The following is a 16,072-nucleotide window of genomic DNA, read 5'->3' as shown; positions in this document are numbered from 1 at the left end:
ACAATAACAATTCATTCCATCAAGCAGAAATTACTTCTCACAATTAAAAATCACTTCTCATAATTAAAAATCACTTCATAAAATAATTCCACCAACATTATTTTGTACAACAAAAATTACTCATCATCAATTACTATTGCAAATCACACCAATTCATTTAGTATTTACACCTTATAAATATTATTTCTGTAATGACACCAATGTATATATTCCATCCAGAAAAATGCTTACCTCAATAGCCATAATAAATTCCACCAACCAATATCACATAAACTTCATCAAATAGATATGTTCAAATCAATACTCTAATTACATACATCCTAATGTCCTTGAATCCGAATCATCTAGTTTTCTTATTAATTAACACTAACAACTCATTCTCAACATAAATACACTAGCATGCTTTTATCATTTAACTTCAACCTATTAATCATATATCACTTATTTTCTTACATAATTACATTATTGAATTATTTATTCCATAGAAGAAAATTTAAATTTTTAAGCTAAGGACACAGTTTCCATTAGAAAGAGTACACTGGTTGATCAGGCCACTGTACTTCCTTCTAATTTCTCCTGCGTTTCAAAGCTTTGATTAACTGTTAATATAATTATTTTTCCCCATTTATTTATGTATTTATTATCATTATTTATTTTATTTATGATTTTGTAACCGCCTTAGTGCACAGTGCGTCCACCTGCACCAAGACCATTTTCTATTTAGTGTCTCTCCTTAGTTGGTTACGGCCGATCCCAACGTAGGAGTTTTATATTCAATTTCCTATGTTCCGCAATTGATTCCTAAGGCCCAATTTAATGCTCTGATACCAACTTTGTCACGACCCGTTTCCATGGGCCGGACCGGCACTAGGACCTGGGTGGGCTTAAGGCCCCCGAAGTCCGTAGTAAGCCTATATTATGCAAACGTCATTTCCTATTCATAACTGTGGATGCAAGCCCAATAATTTATTTCAGTTATGTATCACTAATACAGTTCATATATTTAATATGGACTTTTATTATTCATTTACAACCCAACTGGAATACAATTGCGGAACTCTACCTTTACATTTACATCGTCATTTCTATCATTAACAATCTTCTATAATTATTGTCTCAACTCCATAGGATTTTTCTTTCTTCTATTACCTGGAAAAAAAATAAGTAGGCAGGGATGAGCGCCAAACTCAATGAGTAGGGTTAGATGACCCTCTCACCCCACACAATCACACAGATGCGAAAATATTTTTATCTGGTTACCGTTTAATTATATGATCATGCAGTTTGTCACACAAATGGCAATACAACAGCAATCACAAGTATTATCACCTTCATATAATCACATCACGTGGAAATTAGTCAGTGGAGTCACCGAAACCCCCGATGAGCCGTCCTCCCACATGGCCCATCCTCTCACGTGTGCACCAGGGAGCCGATCCCCTATTCTGGCCGACCGGTCTAATCCTCACTTGACCAGCCCTCTCATTGTTTTTCCATTCTCTCTGTTTTTTTTTTTTTTTTTTTTTTTTTAAATACCAACAGGAGGCAACCCGGTCGTCTCCTTCAAATCTAGATCATCAGGCGCTCACAACAGGAGGCCACCCTGCGGGCTGCGATCAAACCTAGATTATCCGGTGCGCCCAAATAAAGAAGCCAACCTGTGGTTAACAGTAACGGTAACAGTAGGTGCACACGGGGGCGCCGATCTCCCATTTACCCGGCTAACAGTAATCAGTATCAAGATCCATATACAGTAACAGTCTCACAAACCCATGGTGACCCACTTCATCCTAATTCCACACAAACAAGGCACAACAATATCACAGCACAAGTAATCAAGCAATATTTAATATCAACAAATAGTGCATCACAATATGGCGATAATGCATGATAACATTTAACCATGAATGCATGAATGCAGGCGGATGAGACAAATTATCTAACACTACTCACAAATCTTTATTGTCTTCTAAGGGGACTGCCTTTCTAGCCACGTGCTTCCAGCCTTTGTCCTCGCATTTCGGAATTTTATAAACCTCTAAAATAAACAATAAAATTCTAAGTAAGAATTTTAAATTTGAAGATTCTATTTCATATTCGTTTACTAATTTTGGTTACCAGTCATTTAATTCACTTATTAATTTAAACTATATATATTTATAGATATATATTGGGTTTCTTTATTTATTTATCACTCTAATACTCTTATTCTATATTTTTAATTTCTATAAATAATTTAATTTCTATAAGTAATTTAATTTCTATACTTAATTTTATTTTCTACCGAAATTTCGGCAGCATCTCCCCTAAAAATTAGACTATCCACCTGTTAAAATATCAACAATTTAACAAATATTCAACTCAATCCATACGGCCCATCCGTCAGGCAATTAATCAAATAAAATTTTTCCCATCCTCCTTCAATCTCAACATCCCCACACAACCAAAATTATAATATACAATAACATTATACCTAAACTACCTTAATCTACACTTTAATCCTATTAATATATCATTATCAAGGTTCCTTAATTAAATCCACACGAATGGAATTATACTAGAATTAAATCAATGCAAAATAAATTAGCTAATCACAAAACTAAGAAAAACATTCTAAAAATAGTCTAAAAATTAAATTTATATACCCAAAATCTTGCTGCCGGAATTGTTCGACTGGAAAAAGGGAGCTACGTGTGCCGGAACTAAGAGCAAGTGAGAGCAATGGCATTGAGTCGACCAAACCAAGTTGCTGCGCTCACCGGAACTGCGAGCAGGTGGCGCGATGAGCTAGAGGAGGAGCTGGCGCTGCACGATCTGGCCGAGGGTAAGGTGGGACTGCTGGCGGAGCTGCTGCGGCGGCCAATTGCGGCGAGGAGCACCGGTGGCGCGCGATGGCGTGGGTGGCGCGGCTCTTCTGCTCTGTCTCACCAGAAATGCAAGCGCAGTGAAGAAAGGAAGGAAGAAAGAAAGAAAATAAAAGAAAGAAAAGAAGAAGAAGAAGAAAGTGGAGGAGAAGGCTTTGGTGGTGCTGCGTACAGGTGGAGGCACAGAATGGTGTAGGGGAGGGTGAAGTATGCGCTGGAAATAGGGGGAGAAGAGGGTTCTAGATGTGATTTGGGTGGGTTTGGGCTGGTTCGGTTCGATTCAACCCAAATCTCGATTTTTACTTGATTTTTTTAACTTTTCAATTGGTTTTCGATTCGGTTTATCACTGTACAAATTATTAATTTGCATTTAAATAATTAGATACATTTTCCACGCTGTCAGTTTATTAAATTTAAATGAAAAATCTTTGAAAATAAAAATTCGGGTTATTTCACTGTTGCAGCTCCTTCAAGATCAAGAAATTTATAAAAGTTATTAAATAAATTAATGTAAAATTTTAGAATTTTACCTCTTAATTTTAAAATTTTTTTTACCGAGGATGAATCGGCAGTCCAATTACATATTCTTCTTTTATAATAATTATTCTTTCTTTAGCAACCGTACAAACAATTTATTAAGAAATTGAGAAAAGATTCATCTCTTTTATTTATATTTAGTAATTTGGGTTGAAAGGTTTTTTATAGATTCAATGCTTATGTAAGCAAATACAATTGCAACAATATTATAGAGGCACTAATCAAAATTCAATTAGTTTATTGCTATGATGACGTTGATATTTTTCTACATTACGAATAATTAATTCTTAATTAAGAGAGTATTATTGTAAGCAATCTTTGTTAATTACTAAATATACAATTGCATATATCATTATTGGGAGTGCATGAGATCATGATGTGAGCCGCCCGATGGTTGGATTGAGTGCCTGATCACACCTAAAAATTAAAATATAGTAAGTGCAAATCAAAAAGTTGGACTAAAATTTATTTTTCAAATAAAAAATTAGAACATATAAATGTAATGTGAAATCTAATTATTTTATTTGTAAAAAAATTGTATATTGTAATTAAATATTTATCAGTACACATCAAAATAATGTAATCATGACCACACATCTATGTGATGGAAACTTTTTTTATTTAAAAGCTAGCTTATCTTTTTATATTCATTTTCTGATACAGGTTGGAGGTATAAATATTGTAATTAAATATTTATCACTACACAATCCCTTCTTTTTTAAACAACATTCAACAAATTTATCAAAATTATTCTGGTGGAAATGATTTAAACTCAATATGTCTTGTTTCTTATATCTGCAATCAATCAGATCACACATAATTTACATATAAAATTTATTTAGAATTATAAAAAATAAATATGACATAATCATTATTTGTTATTAATTATCTCTCTTAATAGCCATCGTCTCTCTTTCTGGTTCAATCTATTTTATATTTTTCTAGATTTTATTTATGAACCACTGTTGACTGTCTTCTTTGGTCGCGGTGGTGTTTTTTCTTCCCTCATTATTATTGTTCTTTATTTTATTTAGTTTTCTTTGTAATAATTTTCAAATTTATAATCGATTGGGATGAAATTTAGATTTAGTCTCTCAAATTGAGTGTTTTTGGTACCTTCTTATTGGGTTATTAGTTTTTCTCATTTTATGGAGCTGTTCCTCATTATTGAGGAGTTTTTATTAGATCTTTTATTTATTTGGTAGTTCGGAATACAAGATAGATTGTTGGTTGCTTGTGGTCGGAGACTTCAAATCTTCAAATTCGGTTAAGTTTCTTCTATCAATAGAGCCTGATAGTGCGACATGTTCCTCCATTAAAGTTTATTATATTAAACTCTTTTGTGAGTGTCGGTTGTAACGAGTTTCTGAAAAAATAATGTTTGGGACAATATTGTGGAGGGTTTCTTTTGTCGTCTTATTTGAAAATGAACAAGAGATTTCAATTTTCTATATTTGTATTTTACAAAAATATTATGATGTACTCTACTTATATTCATTATTAACGAATTGTGAATTTCTTAATACAATTTTTAGGTATAAATAATCGTTTTCAAAAAAGAAAAAAATAGCTTTCCACTGTATTTTTGTTTGCATCCCACGTCATAAATAGTGCATGTGTCTAATTGGATAAGCTATTTTTTTTATTAATTGCATTTCTTTGACCTAGCAAGGGATATATATATATATATATATATATATATATATATATATATATATATATATATAAAATACTACTTCTAACATTAAAAAAAAAAAAGAAAAAGAGAGTAGAAAATGACTTAATCCATTGCTTTGAAATGTATTCTAAATCCTTTAATTTTAAATAATCAAACTAATTAATATATCATATAATTTTCTTACGCAAATCTTTGAGTCACATGGTCATGTTCGAATGGGTAATCTTTGATGATTGACAAGCTCAATTTAGACATGGCTATGTCTGCTTGCTTGGTCAACCCAACATTATAATAAAGAGCTCTTCAACACATATGAAATCATCTATAGTCGAAAACTGTCATTTTTCTATTGAAAAGGAGTGAGATTATTATTTTAAAAAAAAGAAGCGATATATTTATATATATATGGAAAAAAAATAAAATTAATCTCTAAATTATAATCAAATTAATAAATGATTTCTGTTTTCAGAATCAATTATGAAGTACTTAAATTATAATATTAACATTTTGCTCGTTCCATTTATAATAACATTTTTAATTGTAAATTGACTGAGAAATTAGTCGCTATACTATAGTAAAACCAACTGTGAAGTTTTTAATTTAATTTATGATTTCGTTAACACCGTGATTTCTCTATTTTGGATAAAAAGTCTACAATATTAATAGAACAATATATTGGAAATCTCATTAATTAGTTTTGAAAATAATGGTCTTCACGTGTCAGTTTGACTATAATTTAGGGATTGATTTTTTTTTTTTTTAGATTTAATACAAGTTTTGAAACTGATTTATAAATTGATATCTAAAAGAAAAATTACAATATAACATTAAATATGTATTGGTAATTTTTTTTTATATATTGTCTTATCTTAAAACATATATAAATAGACATATAGAGATAGAATTATAATATAAGTGATTATAAGTACAAAAATGCATTCATATTTGAGTCAAAAATTAAATATAATATTCAAATAAAATATTTTTAATAATGACGGTTTCAAGTTTCACCTTATAAATAAAACTCACTTAAAAATACAATTCATTTTCATCAATTTGACTACTAATGGTACTAATATAATTAATTTAAAATTAAGTTGTCAAAGTGTTTGTCCAAGAGTATAATAAAATAAAATAAAATAAAAGATTAAATTTTGAATCTTTTATTATTTTTTTCTTCTAATAATTATGATGTATCATGACAACCCAATGATGTAAGTTAAAAAACAATAATTAAGAAGAAGAACAAGTCATTAAAGGGGAAGACCCTTCTTTTTTTTTTTTATGATAATATATATTTTAAAAAAAGATTTGTTTGTTTAATTTGGATAAGCAATAGGTTTTGACTATTCAGAAAAGAGGTTAATATTTAATTAAATTTATTAATTTTTTATTATGGGATTCAAAAGATTGATTACGAAAAGATTTATATATAATCAGGTAATTTGTTTATTTGCAAGAGATCAAGATCATGCCTGATTTCTTTCTTAATTGTAGACTTTCAGGTGTTATTACAGGCTTGTTACGATAGCATAACCTTCATAGTACTGTGCTTAATTCATATTATTATTGTTTATATTAATTAAGTTATACATTTTCATTTGTAATTATTAAAATTTTTTATGGAGTATTTATAGTAAGAAGTATTATCAAATTAATTTACACCTAACCAACGGGGATGATCTGGGTGAAAAAAATCTCTTAAATAAGAGGGCGAGTGCTCGGTCCAGTCTTTTAATTATACTTGCAGTACAAACTAAAATAATGATAATAATAATTTATACCTAAAAAGTTAAATTCTATAGTACTGTTTTTGATTCTTCAGCTAGGAAAAAGAAAGATGGCTTCATTATTTACTCATGAATCCCAATTTTTTTTTTTTTTTTTTACATTATGTGTAAAATCAAACTTTGATATTATAAATATTTAAAAGAAAATCATCTTTAGAGAAAAAAACTTGGAGATTAATAATTAAGTGCTAGTACCGATTAATTTAATTAAGTAATATTTATACTGCTTCATTTTCATCCATCTAACCATTTTAATATAGTTTTTACCGTTTTAACTAGATTAATAAACTATTTTTATTAATTATAGTGTTAAATAAAGTAATTAGCGATTAAAGAAGCGCTTAATGAAACATTATTCCACTTAAAGTTTAGCTTTTCACACTAATTAATTGATAATTTTTTCACATTTATACCCATTACTTTTTCATATATTATAACAAGCCATATTTGTAATATAAAACCGTTCTCTTTATTCTTTGTCATTTTAAATTAATAACTAATTAAAGAATTGTTTTTCACTTTAAATAGATGTATAAAAAACTAACGCTAACAGCTAATTACTAATAAAAAACTAACAGCAATTGAAATACTAATAAGTATTAGAACGATTAATATTATCAAATAAACTCTTTATCTAATAGTGAAAGGCAGCAGCGGCATCTATCATATCATATAGAAATAAATATTGGGTCTCGAATGTTCAACATATTCATAATATAAATATAGATATTGAATAACTTATGATTTATATTTGATCATATTCTATACAGAATCTTAGGTGTCATGATTCATAATTGCATTACATTAATTGTAAAGTGTACTAAAAGAGAAAGAGATAATTCAAAATTATAAAAATTTCCTTTTTTTTTATATTTGTATGAACTTAATTATATATAAAACGGAATGAAAATAAAAAAATTATATAATACAGTCGGTTCTAACTAATTTGAGATTAAAATTTACATATTCTTATTATATTATTTTGAAAAAGATCAGTATTAAAAATTGGAAAAAAAAAAAAAAAAGATTATTGATGTTTACTAATGGCGGAGTCAATCCGAAACGAAGGGCTGCGGTTGGAAGTTTTTTTGAATTAAAACTGACAGTGATGGTTGAAAACAAAACCAAGGAAGGAGTATCAGAATTCACAACCGTTCGCATTTAAGAAACTTGAGAAGTCAAACGAACAAAACCTGACTCCCAATGGCAGCGATAACTGTGAAGGTAATTTTGGAATTACTAGAAGGGAAAATAATTATGTTGCAGTTTGACAATATATCGTCAGACTATTTAGTCTTTCCATTTAATTTATCAAAATTTGCTATTAAAATTATAGGAAAAGAAAAAAAATCCGAACATTTAGTAACGGAAAAATATTAAAATAACCCTATCTATTTCTTATTGAGTCTTTATTCACCACCCACAAATTCTTGCCCTTCTCCATCTCTCTCTCCATCGCTATCTCTTTCTCCTAAACAATCAAACAACCATTTTTCTCTCCATTTTTATCTCTTTCTCTTTCTAAGTATATGAAGTTACAGAACGAGGCTACATATATGTACATTTTAATTATGGGGATGGGTTTCTTACCACTTTTAAGAAGGGTTGCTTAAGATTCAAACTGAGTCTTGGAATAGACAGATACCAATATGTTTGTAGCTTTATTATTGTTTGAAATTTTTTAAATTTGAATTCATGTGTATTTCAGTTGTTTATTGTAGGTAATTACAGTATATCTCCTAACATAAAAGAAAGGAAAATTTGTATATTGAAGATTATTGTTGATTGATGTTTGAAGCGGCGATTTTAAATCTAAAATGACGTTTGAGTTTTTTAAGTGCACAGTTTATCGTGTGTAATTACAATATATCTCCTCATATAAAAGAAAAGAAAATTTGTAAATTGAAGATTATTGTTGATTGATGCTGGAAGTGGCGATTTTAAATCTAAAATGATGTTCGAGTCTTTAAGTGTACAGTTTTAGAGTCTTGATTGAAGTTGGAATTAGAATCTTCAAAACAAAAATTGCAATAGAAAAAAAACTATTTTTATGAAATTCTATATTAAATTTTTAGTTTCATATTGCTATTTTAACAAAAAAAAAAAAAACATAAAAATCAATATATTCGAATTTTAAGCTAGAAAACGGATATTACCCATAAAAAAACATATGATATGTAGGTGGAGAGGAGAGAAGACAGAAGGAAAGAGAGAGAAAGGTCATGAGGGCTATTGTTGTCATTTTATATTAACTCTCTCATCTCTCTTACTTTTTGACTTATTTTAATATAAAAATCTGAAAAATATGAATGAAAAGATTAAGTAGTTAGACGAAGGTAAAACTCCGGAACTATTAATTAATATTTTTAAACTGTAAAAATGAATTAGTTAATTGGTCAAATATTGGGACTAAATAATTATTTTTCCTTTTCCAAATTTTCCTTTTACGTATTTAACAAGGGATCAATGTATCCACATACTTGTACCGTACGTCTTCCATCGTTGCAAAAATACTATAGTGAAATTCAATTTCGGGCAGATTTTATTTTTCAAAATCTTATCATTATTATGATAAAACAGTAATTTCAAAATCGTGATATTATAAATTATCGTGAATCTTTATATTTATAATAATTTTTATATGATTATAAACATTTTATGACATTTACCATATCAATAAATGAAAATAATGAAATAAATTATTATGAGCAATATGTTAGAGATAAGAAGAATAAATATAAAATATATATGCTTAAAAATAAATATGATAAAACTCTATTATCATGGACCGCAAATTGATCAATTGCATATTGAAATATAAAACTTATTTGATTGTAAATGAAAAAACAAAAATGTATAGAGAAAGCAAATTATATTGAGTTAGATATAATATCAATTAAACAAAAGTTATATATATTTAAATCACATGACATAGATGAAGTGAAAATGATTAATATATGTTAATATAAAAATTTAACTTAATCTAGCTTTCTTGTTGTTATAAAAAAAAAAAAAATCCAAAATACATTAAACAAATAAAAAGGTCAATAAGAATTGCAAAGTTACAAACAAAATAATAAAAAAATTATAAAATAAATTACATAACAACTAAAATTAAAAACAAACAACACTTTTCTTAATTAGCATTTCAAAAACAACGATTATTAAATTCATATACAAAGATTAATATATTATTTGCATGCTATTTATATTATATAATAATTTAAAAAAGTCACTTAAGATTACAAATTTACAAAAAAAAAAAATAAAAATCATAAAATTAATTATATAATAACTAAACTAATATTATAAAAAAGTCACTCATATTTTTATAGAAAACGAGAAAACTGACCAGACAACATTTAATTAGTAAAAATATATTATGAAAATATAAAAAATATATTATTAATTTTTTTGATGTTTAATATACATATAGTAATTAAGAGAATAATTTTATGAGATAATATCAACATTGGGTTTAATTGTTTTTATACAAATTAAAATGTAAACTATGCATTCTGTGTCACATATGAGAAATTGTCTAATACAACACAATGCAAAATTGCATTTAAAATTAGATTCTTAAAAGAGTACATTTCCAATATTCTTAATATAAATTAATTGACAAAAACATATTAAGTGGGTAATTTGATTTTTCAAGTTATTGAGTCCCTATTAATTATTAGAGGAGATTGCTAATCATTCACCATAATCGCCATTTGCATGTTTACTGAAAATAGCTCATTTACCATCTTTATATACATAAAACTTCCTTTTTTTTATTTTACCTAAAAAAGTAGCTCACTATAATTAGGAAATTTAAAAAAAAAAAAAAGCTACTACTCATATGACCGCGAGCTGAGCATATCCTAACGCCGGATGGGGAGATAACGGAGATGACGGAGATAAACTGAAAACTCCTTTCAGATTACCACTGTCCCAACTCGTCGTCCAGCTCGACGGCGTCAACGCGACATCCCTCTCAGTTTCTTCTCTCTTCACTACCTTCTTCGCTTCTACCTCTACAATCTCACTTTCTCTTGTTCGTTTCCGTTGGTTCCCTTCATCGGCGTTTGTATTTAACTTCCCAGCTTCCAGAGGAAAGTTAAGTATAGCTTTGGAGCCGCGCAGCTTAAACGCGGCGCGATCATAGGCTTTGGCGGCTTCAATAGCGGTGTCAAAAGTCCCGAGCCAAACCCGAGTTCCTTTCCGGTTCGGATCTCGGATCTCCGCGGCATATTTGCCCCACGGCCTCTGTCGGACTCCTCTGTAATGCCTTTTTTCTTCAACCGAGTTGCTTTGCACCGGTTCCTGATTCGATTTAGCGAATTGAATCCATTCAGTTTTGTTAGGCAGCGAGATCTTCAAAGATGGCTTTCGGTTTACTTGAATTTGAGGCTTTGAATCGAAATCAAAGAAATCTTTATTATTTGATTGAGTAATTCCGAAACTCTGAGGTATTTGAGGTTTTGATTCGAATTCGAAAAGAGAATTAGAATCGAATTCAAAACTCTTAGGAGTAGTAAGATCAATGAATTGAGGTTTAGCTTCAAATTGGAGGAAATCATCATCAGTATCGTTAGGGTTAAAATAATCAGAGATTGAGATAGAGGAGTCGGTGCTTGAAGTAGAAGAAGAACATGAGCTACTGACAGGTGAAAGAAGATCGCCGAGTAAATGTTGCTCGATAAGCTCTAAGGCAGAGGTCAGTTGAGCTTCAGTCGCCATTTTTATGAAGTTTTAGTGTTCTGAAATGTTTTGGAAGGATGATGAGAGTGGAAGAAGGAGTGTAAGGGTATATATAGGAAGGAGCTGAGGAATATGTGAAGATGATGAAGCAGTTTCTTTGACCAAACGAGGAAACATCCTCTCTCTATCTCTCTCGATTCCTTTACCTTTCTATTTATTGTTATTGGTTATCCGCTTACCGTTGGTTCATTATCTATCTTCTTGCCATATCCAACGGTTCTAACGTAAATAGAAAACAAAGCAATAATGGAACTCTTTTTAGAAAACTTTTATGTGTACATCTAGATTGATAATTAAGAAAAAAAAAATAATAAACTCAAAAACATAATTGTAAGCACAACTGTCTATAGCCCAGTAGTAAATGCACATACGACTTGATAATAGATTAAGTTTTAATTTCTCATTCCCCAATACTCAAAAACCATAATTATAAGAAAAAAAAACAAATTTTAAATGTAACTTTGAGAAATTATTTACCTACTTAGTATATATATGTGGTAGTAGCAGATAACAATTATTATCTCTATGTTATCTTCTTCTTTTTCTTTTTCTGTAAATTGTCAAAAATATCTTTATTTCTGTCATTTATTTGATAAACATTAAATTGACTTATACTTAGTTTGGTGTATGAAAGGTTGCATATAGGGGCATGCAAAACATCCGAATCAAATTCAGCATTCTGTTCCCATCGTTGATTCGGCATTCTGGTCCCATCAATTGTTTAAAGGGAATTCAATTTTGTCAACTTAATCGACTTGAACTAAAGTTATCGGTAGTTCGATTCGACTTAAAAATTGATTCGAAAATAAATCAAAATCGACCGAACTAATTGATTCTGTTCGAGTTGATTCAACTTAGATGCTAATTTCAGTTCGGTTTGATTTTTGTAAGAAAATTTGGATGTTTCATTTTTTAGAAATCAAATCGAGCATTTCCTCACCCTAATTGCATACATCATGTGTGTGTAAATTTAATTCATACTTTATTATCTAAAAGAATGATTAAACTCATTTGATTATAATTTGAAAACTATGATACTATAAAATACTTTAAAGACCAATATGTTAGATAAGCAATATTGTTTTTGTATATTAATATAAAATTTCAACCATTTGACAAAAGGTAAAACATATATATTCTTTGGATAAAATAAGAAGGATTGCACATGTACTCCAAATCTGTTGTCTTCTAAGCAATTTTAGTTCTAGAATAAATGATAATTAAGAAAAACACCTGTCGTTCCTTGTACGTTTTTATTTGCATTTTACTTTTTCTTTTCTGTCCTTTTTACAAAAATATTTCGCAGTTAAATTTGTGTTTTTATTTTTACTGATTATAATTTCTCAGATAATTGAAAATAAATTGATTATTTTTTGTAATTATCCATAGGCATAGGTATAAGTCTTGAGGGCACATGGGTTCAATAATTTGACAAGGGAGCAATACAAATCAGAGACATGGTCAAAATTTGAATTCATCAAAATTTCAAAACTGAATATCAAAGTCAAAATGCCAATGGCATGCTATATATGTTCACAAGACACACTACGAGCTACTACCTGTATCCTACCACATTAAATATATTTGTCGTTTTACACAGTCTCTATATTATTCTTCGATTCAATAGTCATGTACTCATGTATATAAATTATAAAGTCAATAATAAACAAAATTTAGATAGTGAGAGAAGGTGGAAGTTAACAAGTCATCTAAGGGAAGACTTATTCATTTGTTATATATATATAGACTCCATCGACCGTATATGATTTGTTTGGGATTGCAAGACTTTGAAAATTCCAGATTTTTAAATAAATTTATTTCATTTGTAAGTCATATTTCGGTTCAGTGTACAACCCCTACAAAGTTATGGAGTTCAATTAGTAGAAAATCTACCCCAAAATAAGAATAATATCATACCCAAAGGCATACGAATATTGCTCATACCACTCGATTGCATGCAATTGGGTTGATTTTATATATATATATATATATATATATATATATATATATAAGGCTCAATGGACCGGAATAATATTGCAGACTACAAAGCAGTGACAACTTTTTTCTTTGAATAATTCACCAAATTGATTATTAACTTTACGGTGAAGAGAACTTTCACTCAAAATCAAAGCCTTTTACTCTCACTACAAAAGGTAGGAAGACCAACTGGAGTGATCGATTGAAGGTGGTTGGTTTTGACATTGAATTATGATGATTTGAGGAGAATTATACTTAAAAAGAAATAATTTACCTACATCTCTCTATACATCAAATCAGTTGAAACAGTTTTTTTTTTTTTTAATAAACAGACTACTTCTAAAAAAAGATAAAATCATTGATTAGTTTGATACAAAGGTTGTGCAGGTAAAGTATTATCGCACTTAAAAAGCCAACATAATTACCCTAAGTTTTCAAATTGAAATTCTATATTACGGCTAAACACATATTTTTACCCTTGAATTGTTTTTTTTTTTAAATTAACCCATTTTTTAAAACGTTTATTGCACACTCGAACTTCGTGCGTATTGTCCACTCGCCCCTTCCAACGAAACTTTGACAGCGCGTGGTATCAACTCACAAATAGAGCGCGTCTGGCATTAGTGCTCCGTTACACTTCAAAACGCCGCCGTTTCGTCACTGTTTGTTCGCTCTCATCATCATGAGACGACACCATCTCTTTCCATCGCCTTTCCCTCTCTCCTTTCTCTACCTTTCTCGCCAAATTTTCTTTTGCTTTCTGTATTGCCAAAAAAAACAATGGTGAGGGATGATTTGTGCATAATGGTGCCTAGTTTCTTCCGATGTTCGACACCTGTTAGCTTGTGCGCCAGAGTCACCTATGATCGTGCTAGTATCCAGAAGTGGCTTGACAATGGCAACAACACTTAGCCCGCCACCATGCAAGTCCTTTAGAGCAAAGAATTTGTTCCCAACCACACCTTACAATACCTAATCCAGATTTGGTCTGACTCGGTACAGCACCACCACAGTCACTGAGTTGACTTGGCAGCTAAGTCACTTCCATCACATGACAAAATTAAGAACATAGTCAAAGACATTGAAATGAAGAAAGAACAGGATCGCTATTGTTCTAATGCTTTTTCAAAAATTTTGCGTTTCGTTGAAGAATCAGAGGAGAATCGAGAATTTCTAGGTAAATTGGAAGGATTTGTGTCAATGCTTGTTGGTTTTCTTGGTGATATGAGAAATATTGACTTCATTGAGCAAATAGTTAGGCTTCTAGATTTGATCTTAATTAAAATCGTTAACCATCAACAATTAATGACATTGCTCTTGAAGAACAACAATGTCGATTCCTTATCCTCGCTCCTTCTCATAATGCAACGAGGAAGAAGCGTGCACTCGAGAATTGGATCAGTGAGAATTCTAGAATCAATCGCCACACAGGTGCAAAATCAAAGCTTTCAATTGTTGAAAAATATGGTTTATTATCCGAATTAGTAAAATTAATTGATTCTCGTCGTTGCTTGGAGCTATTTTTGCTCTCGTTCGATTGGTTGGGTCTGCCATAGCTAAAAGGGTTGGAGCTATTTTTGTTTTCCATAGCTTGAGCTATTTAGGGTTAATTTCCTGTAAAAACGGTGTCATTATCATAGTGGAGGTGGCTGAGTTTTGTAAGTGAAACGAGACCGTTGTATCATTCTAGGGGCAAATAAATATTAAATAATACGGTGTCATTTTCATAATTGAGGTGGCTGAATTTTGTTAGTGAAATAAGACTGTTTTATCATTCTAGGGCAAACAAACAATAAATAATGCAGCGTGGTTTTGATGATAACGGATACTTAACATTTGATACACTTCTTCTGCTGTAATGCTACTGCACGCTCTGTCAAAGTTTCATCAAAAGAGGCAAGTGAGCAACACGCACGAATTTCAGATACGCAATAGGTAAATGTTTCAAAAAAAAGGGGTTAATTGAAAAAATTATTAAAGTTGGAGATCCAAAATATGTGTTTAGCCTCAAAACTACACATCACTATAATTCATGTTTTTTTAAGCAAGTAAAAATCTTATAAGAAATAAAGAAAATTGTCTTATAATATTTTTAAATTTGACGAATAAAATAATGCCATATTAAATAAAAAAAATGAAGAAGTACAAAAAATTGAAACAAATATCGTTTTTTGTCATGAGCTTATAAAAATTACTAGTCAAAATCGAAACCGTCAAGCAAGGTTTTAAGAATTAAAAAAACCCTATTGTGTGCACACAAATATATATATAAAAATCACATTTGCAGCTGAGAGTCCATGGAGTGTGGTTATTATATATCAAAATAGTCAAGCGAAACAAGAGCACATGTTCAAAACAAAAGTAATAGCTGACCAGAAAAAAATACATAAATAACCAAAAGAAGCAACAGTGACGATTGCTATATGTTCCAAAAGATATGTTTTAAGAGTCAAGAAGAACTATGCATGGTTTGAACA

General features: G+C 29.8%; 1 protein-coding gene, 1 long non-coding RNA gene and 1 pseudogene across 3 annotated transcripts; 1 reads left to right on the top strand and 2 right to left on the bottom strand.

Moving 5' to 3' along the window:
* Positions 1–930: 930 nt before the first annotated feature.
* LOC149497184 (uncharacterized) lies at positions 931–3,036 on the bottom strand. Of its 2 annotated transcripts, XR_016320455.1 has the most exons (3): positions 2,646–3,036; positions 1,954–2,038; positions 931–1,149 (listed from the first exon to the last, which is right to left on the bottom strand). It is a non-coding gene; the product is annotated as an uncharacterized LOC149497184 (long non-coding RNA). The 2 variants fall into 2 exon arrangements; XR_016320456.1 differs by lacking the exon at positions 1,954–2,038.
* Positions 3,037–10,571: 7,535 nt separating this feature from the next.
* Positions 10,572–11,686, bottom strand: LOC105632315 (ethylene-responsive transcription factor 6). The gene has a single exon (XM_012214667.4). It carries the CDS (start codon positions 11,595–11,597, stop codon positions 10,713–10,715), a length of 885 nt encoding a protein of 294 aa, XP_012070057.1. The 5' UTR covers positions 11,598–11,686; the 3' UTR covers positions 10,572–10,712.
* Positions 11,687–14,375: 2,689 nt separating this feature from the next.
* Positions 14,376–15,151, top strand: LOC149497183 (U-box domain-containing protein 27 pseudogene; annotated as a pseudogene).
* Positions 15,152–16,072: the final 921 nt, after the last annotated feature.

The sequence above is a fragment of the Jatropha curcas genome, chromosome 4, assembly GCF_041381405.1.
Source record: "Jatropha curcas cultivar XTBG-Jc1 chromosome 4, XTBG_Jcur_1.0, whole genome shotgun sequence".
Lineage (NCBI taxonomy): Eukaryota > Viridiplantae > Streptophyta > Magnoliopsida > Malpighiales > Euphorbiaceae > Jatropha > Jatropha curcas.
The sequence above is the reverse complement of the archived record's forward strand: the minus strand, read 5'-3'. Positions and strand labels throughout refer to the sequence as shown.

Bases quoted from the DNA above. Each gene is read 5' to 3' on its own strand.
- LOC105632315 (XM_012214667.4), bottom strand. From the start codon at position 11,597: ATGGCGACTGAAGCTCAACTGACCTCTGCCTTAGAGCTTATCGAGCAA.